The sequence below is a fragment of the Neodiprion fabricii genome, chromosome 1, assembly GCF_021155785.1.
Source record: "Neodiprion fabricii isolate iyNeoFabr1 chromosome 1, iyNeoFabr1.1, whole genome shotgun sequence".
Classification (NCBI taxonomy): Eukaryota; Metazoa; Arthropoda; class Insecta; order Hymenoptera; family Diprionidae; genus Neodiprion; species Neodiprion fabricii.
Genome location: NC_060239.1, coordinates 36,885,877 through 36,906,841, shown reverse-complemented (window position 1 = coordinate 36,906,841; position 20,965 = coordinate 36,885,877). Strand labels below are relative to the sequence as shown.

General features: G+C 38.3%; 1 protein-coding gene across 7 annotated transcripts in view; it reads right to left on the bottom strand.

Moving 5' to 3' along the window:
- Window positions 1-20,965, bottom strand: part of LOC124176794 (receptor-type tyrosine-protein phosphatase kappa) — a 103,842-nt gene that overhangs the window by 7,719 nt on the left and 75,158 nt on the right. For 6 of the 7 annotated variants that reach the window (XM_046558498.1, XM_046558513.1, XM_046558523.1 and 3 more), the window contains 4 exons: window positions 18,314-18,435; window positions 7,418-7,505; window positions 3,644-3,720; window positions 3,361-3,495 (listed from right to left, as the gene is read on the bottom strand). In XM_046558498.1, the coding sequence (XP_046414454.1) occupies window positions 3,361-3,495; window positions 3,644-3,720; window positions 7,418-7,505; window positions 18,314-18,435 (422 nt within the window). The remainder of the gene's footprint in view (window positions 1-3,360; window positions 3,496-3,643; window positions 3,721-7,417; window positions 7,506-18,313; window positions 18,436-20,965) is intronic. The other variant, XM_046558549.1, reaches the window with a different exon arrangement.

Below are 20,965 nucleotides of genomic sequence, written 5' to 3'. Positions count from 1 at the left end.
AATCTGTTTATGCGCAGCGAGTGTATCATTAACCCGAAAATCCTGGCGAGGAAAAACATGCCACTTCTTTTTTTTTTTTTTTTTTGTCCCCCCACCCGACTCTGGATTCAAGAGACAAGGAGTAACGGCTTCAACCGCGTTCCCTGATTCCCCTTTTTTTTTTTATTGCTTTTTTTTCTTCTTTATCGTCACTGCGTAAGATTTTCGAAACAAGTTTAATTTCGATTCGACAACGCAATCTCTACGATTATGTACGGCTGTTATGACTCGATTTATTAAGCTCGATAACATTGTAGTTTGATAATTTTTTTTGGAAAATAATTTGACGACGATATTTTTGAGCAGGATTGCAATTACGATCTTCACAGGAACAAAATTAATGAGCGGATTTTACTCAAAGCTGTAGGAACAAAAAAGAACACGTCAGGTTTTTTGGTAAAGTCATACATCGTGGAGTGCAGAATTTAGTGTAGAAACAGTGACAACCAATGTGCGAACACTGAAATCTGGTAGATTTTTAGTAAAAAATATAGTTGACGTGGGTATTTTTTTTTTTTTTTTAACCAAAAAGCTTCATGTTGCGTTCCTCTTTTCTTGCGGTTTTGAGTAGAAACTGCTCTTTTCTATTTCCCGTGTACGATTTTGATCCCGTAATTGTTAAAAAAAAAAAAAAAAAAACACCATCGATCATTGTAGTTAATTTCGAAATGAAAGATGGTGGCTCCAAGTTGTGTAAACTGACTCTCCTCGGGTAGATTTGAGGAAGTTGAAGAGCAAATAATAAGTTTTATTTAAAAAAAAGACTCAAAACTTGACAAATTGATTGGGAAATTGAATTAGAAGCGAACAGACAAACAATGAGAAATAAAGTTGTGGTCTGATGGTTGAAAGTGTCAGAAAAGCTTTCTGAATCCTGACACGTCCCGATCGATTGTTCCAATTATCCTGATAAATCGAGAGAATTGTAAAGTTTGAAGATGCGCGTTAGAAAGAAAAGATAGCTATTATGAGCGGAGGAGTTTTTCGTATGAATTTGTCTCGGACTACGTTGAACGAGTATTTAAGGGTATGTCGTATTCCTACCTTTACCGACCGAGGAAAATCACCCTTTTTCATTCATATATCAAGTAAACAATCGAATGCAAAGGGTTCAAATTTCAACGGTGCATCGCTCTTTCGTCTAGTGATCTCAATGTTGCATGAAAACAGTCGCACGACGGCTAATTTTATTCCTTGTTATGTTAAATATGAGAATATCAACACGTGTCAAAAAAACCACAGATTTTTCTGACGATTTTCGGCGCATGATTAACTTTCCTGAATCCCCCTAAGAAAAAGCGGTTCATCGTCGAAATATGAACACTTTCCGTTCAATAGTTTATTCGATATTTGAAGAAAATGTGTGAGTTTGCTCGGTCGGTAAAGGTAGGAATACCGCGTATCCATAAGAAGATGACATCGCGTCTCGGCGTTAATGCATCTTTCGAACACTTCGCCGAGAAGAAACTTTCCGAACAAACTGAATTGATGCTGGAATATAAGAAGGAGCGAAAGAGCTGAAAGATACTGAGAAAGAGACGAATAAGCTGGCAGTTGGACTACGCGAACACCTAACGAGAAAAAGATTACGGCGTCTGACATACGCAGCATCCAAGCGGAAAAAAAGTTTCACAAATATACAGGTTATGGCATCGTGGAAATGGAAACGCGGCCGCATAAACACTTCGCGAATTATTCGCTATTCCGCTGCGAAGACGACGATCTTCGAATACATTTCCCAAACTTATATCCCGCTTAAGTAACTCGCTCTGTGGTATAAGTACACGGACATACTTATTTTCAACTACTCCGAAATACTTGACGAAACTTATGATTAACTACCGTCAAATTATTCCTTGGCGAAGAATTTTTCCAAGTTTGACATTGAGCTTGCACGTATTTTGACTCTTCTCAGAATCTGCCCGAAAAAGCGTTTTGGCAACGTAACGAAAATTAGGGTTCGAATTTTCACTTGATCACGAATGACGAAGAAAGTTAACGAAATTATTAACCACGTTGTCTGAACTTCTGTAATATTCTTCTCTTCTTCCTTTTAGTTTTCAGTTTTAAATAAATTCAATTCTTGCCGTGTCTTTCCGCCGACGAAATGGCGGCAGGAATAAATTAGATGAATTTCACTCTGACAATGAGTCGGAATAATGCATGACAAATTTAAGTTCCCATTTCTTTCTTTATCGCTCGCAAATCGCATAGATTGCACGAGTTTCTCAAAGATCGCTTTCTCTGCCGTGACTCAAAATTCCAGAGCTTATATTTTTTACTGCAAACTGTAATTGGTCTAAAATGAAAATGTTATAAAAAAAAAAAAACTATTCAAAAATAACAATCTTTAAACGGTCTGAACGCAGTTTAAGCTTTCGAAACAACCCGAAAAGCCGATTAAAACAAGATTTTATATAAATCCGAAGCTCTGCATCCTTAACAAAAAAGATGGATTAAATTAGATAGAAAAATGAAGCAAAAAAACTAGATCGCGGTATATTTGCGGTGTTACGAGTACATTGGGATAAATCTGATCCCCTCCAACACGGGAAACAAAAGGGATGGATAACAGACCGAACTTGTGTATAATCGGTTCGATAACAGCGCGATCGTTACAGTGAAAGAGGAAAAGCAAACAGCTTGAAAACATATTCCATTCCGGATAGGAAAAATTTCCCTCGATTTGTCCGCTGTGAAAAGGGTACAGTTATTATACGTATACACAATGTGTTTAATGTGTCCGTGCTGAATGAATATCGTTCACGTGTACGATAGAGACTTGAATCTACATACGCGCGACAAACAATCTCGTTTACGATAAACGCGATAATTGGAGTTGAGGAAACGTTCCGCCTGAGATTCGTTATTTTATTGCGGGGAAATTTTTTTCCTCCTTAAATTGGGATGTTTTGAGGAGGTCGGAGATTCAACAATCGATATACTTTATTTTGAAAGAACATCGAGTACTCATTCGGAAAATCATCGTAGCTAATTACAGAATTGTTCGATCACGGCGGAATGTTCAGCGTCTCGCCTAAAAAATTTCCATTTCCTAGCCTTATCGTAGTTTATTTAAAACTTCAAATGATCTTTCTTACTTCGCATAACCCCAAAAACCTCCGAGTAACAAGTTTCGGCAAGAATCATCGAGTTTTGATAGATTTTTCGCATTTACATTCACCGCATCGGATCCGCCATCTTGGATTCAGAATGATCAAACTTTGACGTCAGATTCGTGAACAGCGACACCAAAAACCCGCGGGTGAAAAAAATGTGTGACTGAAAGGGTTAAAGAGAGGCAAGATTTTTTATACTCACCCGAATGAAGTCGAACGTTTTCGTCAGCATAACGATGCAGGAAGCGTTCTCCTGCCAAACCATTCTCCAAAATTCCGTCACCGTATTTTCCATCGGTCCTTGCGTCACTATGTAGGCGTTTGGCTTGAGTATACTCTGTAAAAGAAATATGACGGTATAACGTGGAGCGGTGAAATTTGAGGGGTTGAACAGAGAGCCGGATAAAAATATCCGCTTTTTGTTTTCTTCAAATGACAAACAAAAAGAAATAAACAAATAACAAAAATTCCTTACGAATACTCACATCGACGTAGGAAGCGTTGACGTAATCGGAGTCAGGCTCGCCTTTTATCGTGTCGAGAACAACTCTGTTGTAGTCGTCTGGAAAATGGAAGTGAGAAAAACGTGACGGAAATCGTAAACTCGTGTGTAATACTTGGGATAAAAGCATTGAGCAAATGGCGTCTGGACTCCTCAGCACCTTAAGGATTAACCTGAAGCACAGTGTCGGTTAAAAAGTTGAAAAAGGGGAAAAAACCGTTTCAAAAATCTTCAGCAATGCTATCTCACGTCAATTACGGTGCACCCGAATGAAACAACATTTCTTATTGCGATAGAAATTAATAAAAGTTGATCCATCTTCAATTCTGTTCCAATATTTCTCTCCGTCAATTCGAATCCCACAACCGTCCAAAAGTTGGCTCCGTGAGCTTTGGTAGTTAGTAAAAGTGGCTAATTAAGCATCTCTGCAAGCCTTAAAATTGCCGTAACAGAAGTTTGATTTTGGTTCTAATCGTAGAGTCCGTTCGCGGACTCGAGGAAATTGGATAAAGTGATTTCGGTTTAATTAAATTTCGCAAATATATAACGCGAATTTCGTATGTACTCAAGTTTTTGCTCAATCGATTTAAATCACGGAGTTTGAAGTTGAAACGTTTTTTCAACGAAGTAATGGAGCCAGAATTGAGACGGAAAAATAGAGTGCAGAAAATACAAGCGTCTGTACAATCGTATATAAACGCAATATTATTTTCGTCTAATTTTAGAACCCTGTTAAACGCCCGGCTTTCAGCCGACGCCTACGAATTTTCTTTTACAAATTGTGTATCGAGAGGCGATTTGTAATAACGATACCTCGAATTCCGCGAATACACCTACTCGGGTAAATTAACGAGTCACGGTTAATTGAGTTCTGAAACGTTTTACTCGAATCTTAAAATCCTTCAGAAAAGTGAATAATTGTAATCAGATGAGTAGTTTTTTGTTCCTTTAATTCTGTCAAACCGTAGAGAAAGAAAGGGAAAAAGTTACGCGAGATTTTCGTTTTCTCGAATCAATTTCTACGAGATTAAAATCCGGCGAGCGGATCAGCCAAAGACGTTGAAAAATTCTGTACTCGAAATTGCGGATTTCGAGAACGTTTCAATCAATTCGAAAGAAATTTATACCCGCCGAGTACAGCCGTGTGTATTTTTATCTCTGAGCGTCTGCAGAAGCGATTTTAACGATAACTTGGCGACGCGAAAAAGGAAGAATGAAAAAAAAACATCGTACGTCAATTAGAAAACGAAGGTAATAAAATCGCGGAGATTTATACCGTTGAAACTTCTTTCTTCAGGGTATTATATACATGTATAGGTATCTGGCTCTTTCGCTCGATGGTTGAAGGAGAAAAAGGAAAAGAAATAGTTAAAAAAAAAAAGACAACAATTGGACGAGAAAAAAACTTTTCTTTCTTCCCCTTTTATACGTTTTCTCAATCGTCACCTGCAAAACTGTTCAACTTATCGATGAAATACAACTCCCGGTGAATAGATTAAACGAAAAATCATTCGGAAGTAAAGATCTGGTCTGCAGGCTTTGGCGACTTTTCTTCTCGTCTTACAAACAATATTTATTGCGAAAATTTCTCACAAAGTTGTACAGTAGAAAGTATAAAGACGTAAAGATAACGACAACGTTTTGAAGAAGAGTAATTTTTACTTTTTCTCTCACAAGTTTTTTGCTCTTCTGTTTTTTTCCTCTTTCCTTATTCCATTATAATATTTATAGAAAATCTCTGCCAGCGATCGATTGCCTGATTCTGTTACACCTTATAATCATTATTGTAATTATTTTTGTTATTAGCGATCAAACTTTTCTGTCGAGAGGTGAAACTGCCAGCAGTAGATCCGGGAGAATATAAAAATTTTACATCCTGCCATTATATACTCAACATATTTAACAACCTACACTTACGTTGTATCTACAACACATATCTAACGTAATCTTGACGAAAGTTGAGATAATATACATTGTAGAGTTAAAACAAACAAACCAGGAGAGGAAAAAAAAGTACCTAATCTCTGCCAGATTCTTAAAAAAGATTTAAATTTTATATCAATGCTCGTAATATACGTAACACTTTTCTTAACTCTTCCAAAGTGAAGAAATTCAGATTTCTTATCAATATGTGATCAAGAGTTTAAGTTTGTTTACTGAAAAAAAAAAGAGTCGAAAAATGTACGATCGTCTCCGCGCGTTAAGAATAGTTTTGAAAATTTTCTCTCTAGTCGTACGATACGTGCAGAGAATAATTTTCTTAATCTTTCCTCTCGAAGTTTCGTTGCGAAAATAACATATTGTCCCTCGCATTTCGTAAAATGATAAAATAAACAAGTTTAGTATAAAAAGTAACAAATAATTTCTGCTCAGCAATGACCCAGTTTTGGGAATAAGAGCGAGAGGAGGTGAATTTCGACAAGAATGAACGAACGAACAAGTTCAATGATTCGTGAAAACGCACAGCAGTGCATGCGGCTTTATACGTATTTATCAGAGACAAAGGGAGAGGCGAAAAGAAGAAGAAGTCACGTTAAGGAGAAAAGGAAGAAGAAAGAAATAAAGGAAAAAAAAAGGGTAGGAAAAATCGGACGACGCGTCAAAAACGAGCCCTGAAATTTCCGTATAAGAGGAAAATGTGTGAGCAGACGGATGTGAAGGATTATGCAATGTTGCATGGATAAGTTTGTAGCATGCGAAGCGTATTCGAGCCGTTAACTCCGACTAGTTCCGAGGTCGACTTCCTTCCTTCCCCGCAATTTCTCACCCTCGACAAACATCGCGATAATATGCCGACCGTATTATATTACAAAGGACTAAACATGAATGTCAACCCGCTACGATTTTACTATTTTGTGGATGAAAATGGCGAATAGCGAGTTCAAGTTGCTGCACTATGTCACGTATAATCGCTGAGAAGTTGATACAATATTATTTTCATATGACGACAAAGACGAAAATAATAATCAGGAGAAAATGTGAACGTAATCGATTTAGGACTGCGATAAAATCCTGTTTGAATTCCGCGACATAAAATTCTTGGGAGAGTGCGCAAGTTTTTATGTAGCGTATGATACGTGTACCTACGTGAAGAAAGAAGGATAAATTTTAATTACACGTTACAGCGACGGATTTTTACGTCGTGATGATAAAATCTTTATACGATGTTTATTCTCTTCACACTGAGAAAAATTACATTTGTTACAGTAAAAAACAGGTGTCGTTAAAAAAACTGTTTGAATATCGTTGGAATTACAAAAAACGAGGTACGCCTAAACATTTTGCGCTATCGTCGATCCTTTTTTGGTTATTGCAACGCAAAATCAGTTTCTGAGGTTTACTCTACTTTTTTAGTTAAACAAGGCTTTAACGTCGATTTATCGTTGCACAAGCATTAAATTTTCGCAACAGTTGCAAGAAAATATAGCAACAGCGATCGTAATGAGAAAGAACAGTAACGGATAGAAAACTAATTTTCATTTTCTACCTAGAACTATATTTTTCGATTGTGGTAAAAAATGAAAATAGTTAAGGACTGAGCGGTAACCGGAACTAAAAATTTCTCCCAGAGCAGGTATTTTTCTACAATTCGAGTAATTTATTGCCGGACAGATTGAAAATGAGAAACAAATTTACGCGTAATTGTCGTCCCCAGATTTTCATCCGGCAAATCATGAGGTGCAGAAAGCATTTCGATTCAATTCCACGACTGCTGTTCGCCGATTTAGCATAAGAAATTCGCATTATATATACTTACAGGGTATGCACCTTTGATTCTGATTCTTCTCCTTGTTCGCGATTTTCGTCGCGTGTTTGCAGGAGTGCGTCTCGACTTTGACTGCGGTCTGAAATCAAAAGGAATACAAAATAAGCCGGCAGGCAAAATTCGTTACCAAGTTTCGACTCAATCAGATGGTTTCGACTGCGAACACGAGAATCCCTTTTCAAGTGTCGGGTGAAAAGTAAAAAAAAATCGTCAATTTCTCACAAACATCTCGTGGATTTACATCCATCGAAAAAAAAAAAAAATAAAAATTCACGTCCAGAGTAAGATCGTGAAAGTTTTTTCCACATGTCCCATCGATTTGAAAAATTGGTACCTGAACCTAGCAGACAAACACGTGTCTCATCTCGACATCGGACACGATTTTTCCCCTCTATTATCCCGCATGACGGTCTATTCGTTGTACGGTTCGTGGAGAAGGAAAGGAGGGAAAATATTATACCGGGAGAACGAGATATTGACGAAACCGAATACCGCCGATGGTGTCCATCAATCTTCAGCTGAAACGGATCCTCGGATCTTCGCCGATTCACGCTCCCTGATCACGCAACCTGCGCGCGAGAGTTTTCCGAATTTTAGGTCGTCAAACGCGAAAGCGAAATTTATTTGAACTTGAATAAATTGAAAAAACATTTCTTTCAGCGTAGTTTGGAAGTTTTACAGGGTTTTTTTTTTCTCTTTTTTTCTTTTCTTAGTCTTCTTTGGCAGTAGCGAGTCGTTCGAGGGCGTTGAAGGGTATAAATGGCGAGGTATTTGGAGAGGACGACATTTTTAGGATGTTGGTGTGCGTCGAGGGCTTATGAAATTGCTTCGCTGACCATTTCAGGTCGGCCATTCCTCCGCGTTTACTGGACTTTATTCGCCTTCTGGGCGTTTGAAACGCGCCTGCAGTCAGCGGCTCGCGAAAAAGAACAACGACGACGACACGTCGGGGCTGCAAAATCCCCCTCGAGGCGCGAACAAGCCGATTCAGCGTGTTTGGATCTAAACATAAAGCTGCGTCCGGGTTTTTATTTAAACGGATTTAATTTCGTTGAAAAGAAGAGAGGGAGAGAGAAAAAATGAGAATGTGAGACGATTTGATCGGATTATACATCGTTTGACCGAAGATAAATGTATAATTTATAGGAAAATAAATTTGACGGATTGGTACCTGATTATTTGTAGTTTTGACGAGAGAATTGAATTTCGAAAAAAAAAAAAAAAAAAACATCATATGACGCAACAAGAAACGTCTTATCATCACTTTCTATGTAGCAGTGAACAATTTCTTTCAGTAGATATAGGTACGTCGGAGTTTAATTAATTTCAAAAAAATTGTCAAACTCGGTAAAAAGTCACTTCAATTCTACGAAACGACTTATCATTTCTTTAAAGTACAATTAAACGAGATATTTCTTTGCCTAAAATGAAGTTCTTACAGGTCGATTAGGGATAAATTATCTCTAACAATCGAAAAATCGAACGACCTTTCCCATTGCGTAATAAAACGAGGAACGAAGGCCTGATTAATACTTCCAGCGTTAATAATACGCGTATAAATAACAAAATTCCATCCCTCGAATCCGCGGCGTTGACGCAGGATGGCAGTTTCCAAAAGGACGTCAACACTACGACGGTTTGCCTGTATCATGCTTTTGTCGGTCGACGGATTCTGTGAAACAGTCCAAAGTAAATTGCAGATATCACAAGGACCGAACCGGAGTCTCTCTCTCTCTCTCTCTCTCTCTCTCTCTCTCTCTTTCTCTCTCTCGCTCTCTCTCGTCCTGCCAGAACCACGAGCGCAAACGTACAAAGGAGTCCGGCATGGGTGAGTGGTCAAAAGTTGAATGGTCGGCAGGTAAAGGCCAGCTCGTCGGACGGAGTGCAGCCCTGAGCTGAGCCCAAATTGTGAATTCGGTTGTAAGGTTGTATCAAGTGAACCAGCCTCGCGAATAATTTTTCACTTAACGAGCTGCAGGCGCCGTTAAACTTCAAAGCAAAAACCCTCCGAACGTGAAAACCCTTCGACGACATTTTCTCAGCCGGTTGAATTTGGTTTTCGGGGCTAATTTTACACTGCACCGATTTTGAGCGTCGAGTCAGCTCGAATTTATAAATTCGAAATAAATATGGCTTGGATTGATTGAGAGAGAGTCTTTCTACTTTTTTGGGCTGAAAAATTATCCATTTTTTATGAACATTTTATGCAAAAAATGTTGAATACAGAATGCTTATATTTGATATGCTTACTAATTGTAAACGGTCTTTATCGAATATCGTAATATTTTCTAAAGTTTTAAAGCGGAAGGATATTCTTCGCTTGCGAAAATTCTCCTGGACGCCCCAACGGAGCAATCGTTATGAAATTTGGCAGGCACGTCTGCAACACACGTCTTCATTGGTTAAATCAGAATCATCGAAAGATATTCAAACGTTTTTATTTTATGAAGATAAAAGCTGAACAAATTTTCGGCAAACAACTGAGCTTCCCCTTCGTTTGTTGACTATTCTTTTGTTTCTCAATATTTTTTCTTCGTTCTGGTACAACTAACGAAGACGTTCGGTGTACACGTGCCTGCCAAATTTCGCAACGATTGCTCATCCAGGGAGTGCAGGAGCACTTTTGCAAACGCAGAAAGCACACCGAAAAATACGTGGCTCTTCCCCCTCCCATTACCATCTTTTGTTAAACATTAGAAAAACATTATCACGTTCAATAAAGACCGCTTGGTAAATATACCAGTTATCAACATTCTAAATTTCACACTTTTTGTATTAAAAATTGATAAAGAATTGAACATTTTTTGTTACAGGCAGGTGAAAATGCGATTGCAATTTGAGTGAGACGGTTTGTGTTTTTGTAAATTTTTATCTTGTTCATTTGTGCGAAAAGATCGATTGTGAGCGGGATATATTTGGCATGTAAACAGAGTCCTCACGGAGGTTTTCGTTCACCGAGCAAACTATCGCTAAACATTTCGGCGGTAAATCAGTTTAAGAGCTTTTTCACGTCGGAGAGAGCCCAGCTCTGTGAAAAAGCCTGTAAAACGGAATCGTACGTCGAGTAGGTATAAATACTTCGGTAAAATGTGTCTAAGGCACACACACACACACATATATTAAGATATACATATACATACACCTCACCATTGTTTATCCGCCAACAAGTTCCGGCTCAAATCCGCATACAGCTAAAATCGAGCATCGTTTTATGCCTACAAATTTCTGCGCGGACGTCTTGCGTCAATCTCGACACCCGTTCTTGCTTGGGGATGTTTCTTTTTTTTTTTTTTATTATTTTTAATCTTCAGTACCTACTTTGTATTCGAAAATCGCGATCACTCGTTTGCAAATTTTGGAACTATGTTAACTACTCTAGTACGGTAATGGGCGAAATTTTAATTGGTCAATATTTGTACTCTATTTCACATCAATTTCATGCGCATTTTATGACACCTTAATTAGAAATTACGAGGGTGATTAATTACATGTTATCCAATCCTGCTATCGTAAACATACCATCGGTTTGAATTTGTCTGTTTTTTTTTTTTTTTTTTTTTTTTTTTTTTTTTGAAAAGCGGAATAGATATGAAAGATATCAATTACGGAACTTATACTGTACCATAATAAAAAAAAGTGGAAAGAATTTAAAAAATTCGTATTTTTTACCGAATCTTTATCAAAATAAGAAGAAAAAGAGGCGAAAAGAAACATTATGGATCACGACGTCAGCTGTGAAAAGAGAGTCGAAGAACCCGGAGACAGGACATTATGGTCGGACGAGATTGGCAAGCCTTAGAAACCGGGCGTCCGTCTTATCGATAGGTTTGCATTCGAGGATGATTGAGGTCCCACCGCCTTGTTATCGGATCGGAGAACCGCAGAGAGCAGAGGTCTCGAAAACCGGGCGTCATTATTCGCGTCTCACCCTTTCCCACCTTCTCTACTCCTACGAGACATCCACTCGAATTCAGAATCAGAGACTGAATTGGTGCAACCTATCGCATCGAGCGTCCGAACGCGCATGCGCGAGTTTTGTCGACAGGTTCGCCAACTCAATTCTCAGCCGTGAAACGCTGCTCACCGAGGCTACGCGGTTGATGCGAGTTTTCTTAGGTTAACCAGATCGCGAATCGTTGATGTTGCGATTTGCGAAGACTGGACGAAATTTCATTTTCATAAACTGACTGACGACTGATCGATTCTGCGAGTCGATCGTAACGACATAATTACAGGAGGGAGTTTAGTTAAGTTGGCTGCCCTGTCTCGCGGAGAAAAATATTCACGCGGTACGTTTACGATAAAATTCACGTTTCCTTTCTATGTAACACACCTCCAGGAAATTTGTGATTTCTCTCGATGTATCGTCGACTCTGCGTTCTGCGGCATCTTCAAAGTTTTCCCAATAATCTCAGTGTCCCGCATTGCGTCGTGCTACATTCTATATGTATATATTCATTCGAATTATACTTGGCAATAATTTAATTGGCCACTCAAGATATCGTATAACGAGATCCGCGCATCTTTGACGATGATCAAAGAGACGAGCTCGTTGAAAAAAATGAGCCCGACTAATTGTCCCTGACTTCATTAAATGCGAAAAACCTGTTTGAAGGTTTTTCATCGGTTTCAGGACTTGCAGTAATTGTAATGATAATTCTAACAATAGTCGGAATAAAACGATTTCATTTCTTTTCCACTGATTCTGGCCATTCTGAGCTACACATTCCAAGCTGTTACCGTTGATTATTTTTACTGACTTTGAATCGTCATTCCAAGTGATTATGTAAATATTTGCCACCCATTTATTGGCATAAAACCAAAACTCACAAGATTCGCAATCAGTCGTGTTACGAATTTATCAGACGTATAATTTTGCTTAGATATAGGTACATTTCAATCGTATGAAATGGACAAAATCCGAGATTAGTATAATTAGAGCAACAAATCTGAAAACCGGCTATTCGAGATTTTGAAAATCCCGCTGCAGTCGGACCGTTTCCACTGTTTCCGTCTCACCAACTGTGCGTTACAACATGTCATATAATATATTTATATAAGTATATGTATATCATACACAGCTACTGCATACAGAAGTAGTAAAGCCAACGAAATGGTCAGACAGTCAAGCCGTCTCGATGATCTATGAACCATTGCGATAGCGGTATGTATAAGTATAATAGACGGAATAAATTCACTCGCCCATAGTACCACATTAATAATATTTTTCTGGAGATGTTTAAACCGAGAGAAATGAAGGTGGAACCACTCTTGCGATTAATCCGGAAAATTTATGGTTTTATTCTTGTTTTTTTCTCCACGCCTCTTATCGTTAGCAAATCGCCCAGATCTCTCTCTCTCTCTCTCTCTCTCTCAACGTCAAACATGTATAATATACAAGTAGGCCGCTAAAGATATTACAAGTTGTCGAAAGACGAAGTCGCTGTTTTTCGTTGGAATATATTATGCATAATATATACACTGCAAGGTGTTCCAGACGTGTAAACCATTCTTTTTCTTTCTTTATCTTCTTCTTCGTCGTCTTTTTTTTTTTTTCCTACTCTTCATCATCCGATTTTCAATTCTTTCTTTATTCTCCTCTCATTCCGCTTGTCTACGATACGATTGCAGAGTTCGCGAGTTTGCAGCGGCTATTTTCGGAAACTTGTTTTATAAACTGAAAAACTTTGTTTCGCTAAGGAGACGCGGTGGATCACCAAGCTGAGTCTAGACGGCGAATAAACGTCTGTTGGAAAATTTCCTAATCACATTTTATGATACGGGTTCTGAGAAAGGTGAGCAAAATTATTCAGCAAGGTAAAATCGATGGAATAATACGACGAAAGGTAAAAAATTGAACAGGATTAAAAACGGTCTGACAAAAGTCTGTCGCGATATTCGCGATGATTCGTTTGTACCTTGACAGATCGATTGAACATCGATACTTTGGATATGCAAACGGTTGATGTGTGATTTTTATTTTATTTATGAGTGTTATTCACCACCTTTATTTATGCGCTAAAATTGGTGAAATTCGAAGCGACGAAACGGCTAATCTTGCTTGTCGGTCGTTTGAGGCGGTGAATTACGCGATATTAACTCTCAGAGGTGTATTGAATATTACGAAATTTAATCTCAGGCGGAGAGGACCATAAACCGAGTATCGAATCTCGAGATAATTAGTATAATTTGATTCACAGAGGCTGTGGATAATTATTTGAATATCTCAACAGAGGCAACAAACGAATCAACGAATCAAAGGATCTTTCTTAAGAAGTACGAGATTCAAATCTTGGACAACTTTTTGGCTCCCTTTATGTACGTTATAATTCGTAGAATACGGAACGAGGCGGTGAGAGTAACGAGTTAAATAACTTTGTGGTGAATTATCGCTAATTAACAGATTTCGAGTGAATCGGATTCGAGGTGAATTTATGGGGCGGGCAATTTTCAACGAGATCGAACTTATCGGCAATCGCCTTTCGAAAAGTTCGATCTCGGTTTCTGCGCCCACAATCGTATTACCGCGTATTTCTCTCCGGTGGATTAAATCGTTCCGCACCGTTTCCTCAACGAGTTACCTCTTCCTTTTTATTCGGAATGGAAAATCTTCGATCCGTGGCGAAAAACTACAGCTAAGAAGCGGTATTTATGCGCTATGCACCGACGTTTCGCGCAAGTCGAACAAAGAGGATGTAGAAGTTGTAAGAACGTAAGAATAAAACTTGGAAAAAGAATGAGAACAAGAATGCTAAATTTCCTCGCAAGATTTCTTTCCAGATTTCTTCTACTCGTATGCTTCCATGTCGGTTCACCTTGTATAAAACATTGTATAAATCCCATACATATAACAGTTATATATTAATATAGTTCTACTAACGGTTCAAATATCGTTGGAGTTACAAAAATATTAAATTTTCTACTTGCACGAGCATAAAATTGTCGCAATAGTTCCAAGAAAATATATTTTTACCAGTGACCATGATCAAAAATAACAGCAATAAATACTATAAGCTTTCAGGTCACAGCTAGGAAGCTAATTTTCAATTCGTACTCGGAACTGCATGATTCTTTGACTTTTTTCGCTGCGATAAAAAATGAAGATATTCAAAAACCGTGGGGTAACATTTAACTAGAAATATTTCTCCGTGCACGGAAGCAGGAATCTTGACTGTAAAAAGTGTGCTTTCGAACACTTGACTTTGAGGTTCGAGTGTGTATTTAGTCCCCTCTTTTCTCTCTCACTGTTCTCTTCTCTCACGCATCTCTCAACACCGTCGAAGAATGCATCAACAACACGCACACCACTGGCACAGCAGTGATTTCGGACTGACCGGAATTTCCTCCTCGTAAAAGCTTCTCGTAAATACGCGCGGGAGAGAGAAAAGGCAGGGACAAAAAGGATTCTGCAGGAGTGGGTGGAGGGAAAGGAAAGGGCGCAGAGAGGGGGGGGGGGGGGGTTAGAAAGGTGAAACAGAAGGGGTTGGAAAAGTCGAGAGAAGCGGAGAAAGTTGTGTACAACGAGGTCAGAGAGCATGGAGCGCGAGTCGGAGAACAGTGGAATAATATTCCCTGAAATAATATCTGTGCTTGCAAGTTTTACAATTTTTTTTCTTTCTAGAATTATCCGCAATTTTTTTTTTATTTTTTTTATTTACTCAGACTGTGTTTCGCAAAAAATCCAGACCGATAAGTCGAGTCGTAACGCTGGTAAATAATTCATAACACGCTGAATTGATGAATATTTTAAAACTTTACGAAAGATTTTGAAATTTCTATTCCTTTGTCGTAGATTTTCCGCGACCTTCTTTTTCTTTTTTTTTTTTTTCTTTTACTGTATTATGTACCGGGAAACAAAAAAATACCAGCGACGTTCTACTTGAGAAGATTATGCGTAGACTGAAGATGGAAAAAATCAAAAAAAAAAAATTGGGAATGAAACCGAATGGAATTCCCCATACATATATACATGTGGATATTTACGAGTTTGTTAGATCAACATAACACACGTTGTAAATGTATACTATAAAATATAGAGTAGAGTTTTTTTTTTTTTTATGCTCCATTCGACCTAATTTTCAGCCTGTTTATGCATGGAATATAATTATTTTTTACTTTTCTTTTATACCGTGTTTTACTCAGCGACGCTATAACGCCGGTCATAATACGATAATTCGTGTCGTGTGCAGATGTAATACAGAGGAGATTATTGCGAGCGAGAGTAAATTTTTTGAAATGTGTCAGGGGCGAGATTCATTCTGATCTTACACAGCGGTATATTTTAATAAGAAAATATGATTAATGGAACATCGGAGAAAATAATATTCGGCGTCACTCCGTCGTAATTCAACTTAAGTTTTTATCTTACATATTGCATCTCGTATCTTTCTTCATTCAGGTATTATATAAATGAATGCGAGATATTAAGATTGACAGAATTTTCGGTCCTCGTTTCGTGCTTTTTGATTATTTCACATCGGAGGTAAAAATCGTTCAGAAATTTTAGACAGAGATAAAATTCTACACAATTTTAAACATCATTGATCGGCAAACACTTCGGCAGTGTAATTTTAGCGTTATTATTAACTTTGCAAAGTTTTGAATCCTCGCGTTGAATACTTCGTTGTTTATTGATTTTTTCACGTTGGAGTTAGAATTGTTGAAAACTTTAGAGAATGAAGAATTACAGAATTTTCTCTACTGTTGATAATCAATATTTAAGTACAATTAACAGACATTCCGTTTATACGCTTTCGATTCAATTCAAACTTGTCAGCACTGCGTCGGACGGTGAAAACAAACTCGAGCCGTATCGTGATCGAGCTTTCGGTGAGCTTACTAGGTACTCGTTGACTTTCAGCTTTTGGCACAAAGTTTTAATTCTTTCTCGGAACAGCGAAGGTTTCTAAATTCCGGGAAAAGACGGTTGATAAATGTGACGCGGAGTCGATATAACGAGGCGAAAATATTCGGAACGACGGAGGAGCTTTTTTTTTCTTTCTCTCTTTCTTCTTTCATTGTTTTCTCTCTTTCTCTCTCTCTCTCTCTCTCTCTTTTTGGAACAAGAACGAAGTAAAACGACAAACAAGAAGTACAGTACCTAACACCGGTTCTGGTTTTGGAACGGAAATAGTATAGTCCTGTCCCTCGGGCAGGATTCATGAGAGTTTCAGAAGTCTTCCACTCCATCTAATCCCCGCAGAACCTTACACGAGACTTTATACTTCTTCACCTTTTCGGCCCTGAATTTTCTAACGGGTACGAGAAAGGAAAAGGAAAATGTGAAGAAAAAAAAAAAACACACACACACACACACACGCTTCGGCATCAAGGCATCTTTCTTTTTTTTTTCGTTGACCATAAAATGTCCACTTCTCGTTATATTGGAACAAATGATAACGCGAGTTTATTACAAGTCTACAGGAGTCTGAGCACGAAAGCATAAAGCTGTGCAATTTATACTGCTTTTCGATAATGTTTTCTACAAGTGGCGAGAAAGACAAAGAGAGGGAAATCAATTTCGTTGTATTTTATAATGTCGCATTGGAATCGTGGATCGCGTTTACAGGTATCCCAAGGGTGGAATAGAAAGGAGTTGGCGAGAGAGAGAGAGAGAGAAAAAAGAGGAAAACGATCGACGGATTAATCCGGGTTGCTCACTCGGGAACGAACAGCGGAAATCATCGGGGCTGATTTTGAGATATAAATGCACAATATACAATATATATATATATATTATGTATGATTTTACATACGTGCAGATGCATATAACGTGTGAAGTATTCGCACATCACTGCGTATTGTGCAATGGCCGTGACCGATTTTATCGCAGGAGCTGATATCTATGGTACGGAAATTTTTGAAGAACGATCATGCGGAAATATTATCTATCCGAAAATAACGAAACAGCGCGGAAGGCCAGCGACGCATCTGCCGCTATAAAACGCGTTTTTTTTATCAAGGTGTGCGAAAACTTCGACGTGGTTTTATCGGATCGTAGGAGAATAGAATTATGGTGAAATATGATTACTGGTTTTAGTTTTTCAAAGAGGACAGTGATTGGATAATTAATTAATACGGGGATTAAAAATTTTAATTACAGTTTATCGGAAAAGTGGTCGTTCGTTTTATTTTCTTGTCCGATATTACACATCTCAGTTTTTGAGCCGATAAAATATGCGTAATATTGAAGTAAATAACAATAAATACGGTCGAGATAAACCGGGCGGCGTTGAAATTCTGAATTTGAAAAGTTCCGAAAGTGTCTAATTCCGAATTATTTGGTGGTGAGATTTGAAGCAAATAAATCAAACTTTGAAGAAACAACGAAGTTTCAGATGGTCGGAAGGCCGACGGCTCAAAGTTCCGAAATGTTCCGAAAAGTAAAGTTCCGGTAGAGCGAAATTCTGTGAAATAAAGTTTCAATAGAGTAAAATTCCGAAAATTAAAATATACTCACGCGGCGTAGTTTTCTCAACGAGTGGGTGTAAAAAATCAGAAAATCCAAAAATCAGAATGACCAGGATTCCGTACATAAAAATATCGAAAATCCAAAACAAAGAAATATCAAAGTGGTGAAATTTCACCAAGCCGGAAATTCACAGAATCGAAAATCTCCCGTCACTCGAAATTTCGATGCTTTAGATTCTTAAATTTTCTTACTTTCACAAATTCGGAACTTTGACTTGTCAGACTTTTTGGCGTTTTGTTCTTTAGGAACTTTGAGCCCCGGGTTTCGGACCATTCGAAACTTTGATGTTTCGTCAAAGTCTGATTTTTGTACTCAAAGTTTCGCCGCCGAAAAATTGGGAATTAGCGCTCTCGGAAGTTTTCAAATTCGAAATTTCAACCCCGTCCCATATAAACGAGTATCGGATTGAAACTCACCTGAAATTCGACGCGGTATAAAACTGGAAACTTTCTACGAAGTTCGCAGAGTTTTGGATAATGTGCCAATTCCGTTGGGGCGGTTGGCAGCGTCGTTGACATGGCGCCATTGTCGTCTGCTGCTGAAACAGATTGCGGAAAAGGGAAAAGGTGCATTAGTATACATACATTCCGATTCCCCGATACCCGTCAAGTTTATTCATAAATGGTAAAAACATACGTTGCAGAGGATCAAAATCGAGACGAAAACTCGTTCCTTAAGTCGAATCGGAACGTGTAAACGTTGTCCGATCAAAAAGTTTGCAAGTAAATTGTTGGCCAATTATCAGCCGGAAGGAACTCGGAGGGACGATATTAATTGGGGTCTAATCCGCAACGCTTCTCCCTCGGTTTATTCGCGCCCTTGAAATGATGCAGATTCATGGTTCAAGGATGACCGGGATCAATATTCCGAACCAAACGTTAGAAGAAGAAGAAGAAGAAGAAGAAGAACGCTTAAAAACCTGCTTAAAATCATTTCCATGACACGGTAGAAATGTTGTTTCATTTGTATAAACAAAGATTCTTTAAACGGTTTTTTTTCTTTTCTCCCAAATAGCGAAGAGGAAAGGGCGAGGCGAAAACAGCAGCGGGAGTAAAAAGGAAAACGAAATTTGGCTCGCGGAAGGAGGAAAAACAAAAAAAGGAGAAAGTCTCGGTTGACGTTATCGTGGATCCTGATTCTACCAGCATCCCTTTTTCGCCTCGAGACTTCTCAGACTCTGCCCTTCGTCACTTTTACCAGAGTCTCTAATGTTCTGATAGGTAACTATAAGATATCTAGGACAACAAATTCTCTGATGAAGTTATAAATTTACTCCGTTATCCCACTTTCTCGTTTTTACCCTACTTTTTCCGCTAAGTTTTGCTTCAGTTTGCTTCGTACTTCCGTTGATCATAGAGATATTCGTTCTGTCGTCGGCGAAAAATATTTCTTCACATAAGATGAGCCAAATTTTTTAGCTAGGATTCCTTCGAAGTTTGAAAGAACCTTAAAAATGGTTTCACGATGTGGAAGATGATTCTTTTTGCCAGTTTTAAGCGGTGTTGGAAGATTTTATGAGACGGTTTTACCTCGTTTCCGGAATTTCACGTTATTCGTTGAATTTCAAACGATTTCAGAAAGTTGCTTGAAAAGATTAAAACTTGTATAAAGCCGTTTGAGTAGTGATTATGGGTGAAAAGTTTTGCATATTTTTTCACGTTTCACGTTTTCGAACATAAAACCAGCAATTTTCTCGATTCAATTCAAATCCGTTATGCTTATTGGTGAAAAATTTTTACCAAGCCATGTAAAGTTGCTCCATGACTTGCGCAAGTTCGAGTAAAGTTTTTGCGAGCTCGCACGGATCGCTTCAATTACTACACGAAACTATGCTTTCTCAGTTTACACGGGCATTAATGGCCGCTGCGATTCTCAGATTTCCGCGTCGAGTTGCTTGATCTGCAGATAATGCAGGAGCCTGCAACGTGCGTTAACGTCATCAACGAGCTTGGCCAAATTATCCACGAAATGCCGGAGCAATATCGGAGTTCGTATAGATACGTATAATCCCGTTCGGTCTACTCTACTCAAGATCCATGCCGTAATACCTGTGCTCAGGTGCATACCTGCCAATTTCCATATTCCAGATACGCGCTTAGATTGAGGAGTTTCGTTGGCAAAATATCGATATTTTTCAACAATTTTACCACGAGACATTCCTATGTTTATTATTCGTTCAATTAAGTAGAAATATACAGATGGTTCGTATTCAATCTGCTTTACCGACCGATTACGGCATAGACGATTGATATCTTACGATTAAGCAGTTCTCGGTCGGTAAAGTGGACTGACTTCGAACTGTATAATATACAGGAACAAAAGCTTTCAGACTTGAAATTTTGCAACTTATTTAAGAACCACTGTGCTGATTCGAATTTAGGTCTGATTTATACCTTCAAGATCCTCGTAGTTTGGTTTGACTCGGTAGAGTTTGGAAGTTTTCAAAAATCTTAGATCTAAATTAAACCTTGAGACCCTAATATCTTTGTCGCAATTGTTAAAGCATCGAATCTGCAAGAAAGCAAAAACACAGATATTGCAACTGATGCTTTCGAGGGTGAAATGAGTCCCAATCTCGGTGCTCGTTGTAACCTTAAACATCGGAATCGGGATTTTTGCGCAGTTTTGAGGTTCAAATGAGCTCTCTTTTTACTCAGGATTACCTTGCATAAGAAGATTTCATATGAACTTAGAAATGCTCGAAATTTTCTTGGGGTCCGAATGATGTATAAAATTTCATGTCGGGTCAGCTATCGATGCTAATTCGTTCAAATTTACTGGAACATTTTTTCTTTCTCAAAACGTTGTCATAATTGAATATCTTAACTTTACAATATTGCATCGTTGTTGATTACCATCAATAAGTTGATTATGATATTGAGTTGATTATACGGAAGAAAAAGTCCGGTTTTTCGCTTTTGGAAAAAAGTTGTTCACAGTTCTTTGGAAAATTAGGGTAGTGTGAAAGGGAGAGCAACGAAAAAGGGTAAACTGTACCTTCTTAGTGCGGTTTAAGTAGGATGTTAGCAATTCAGAGCGATCCCTTTTATTCCACTTACTGAGCCCTT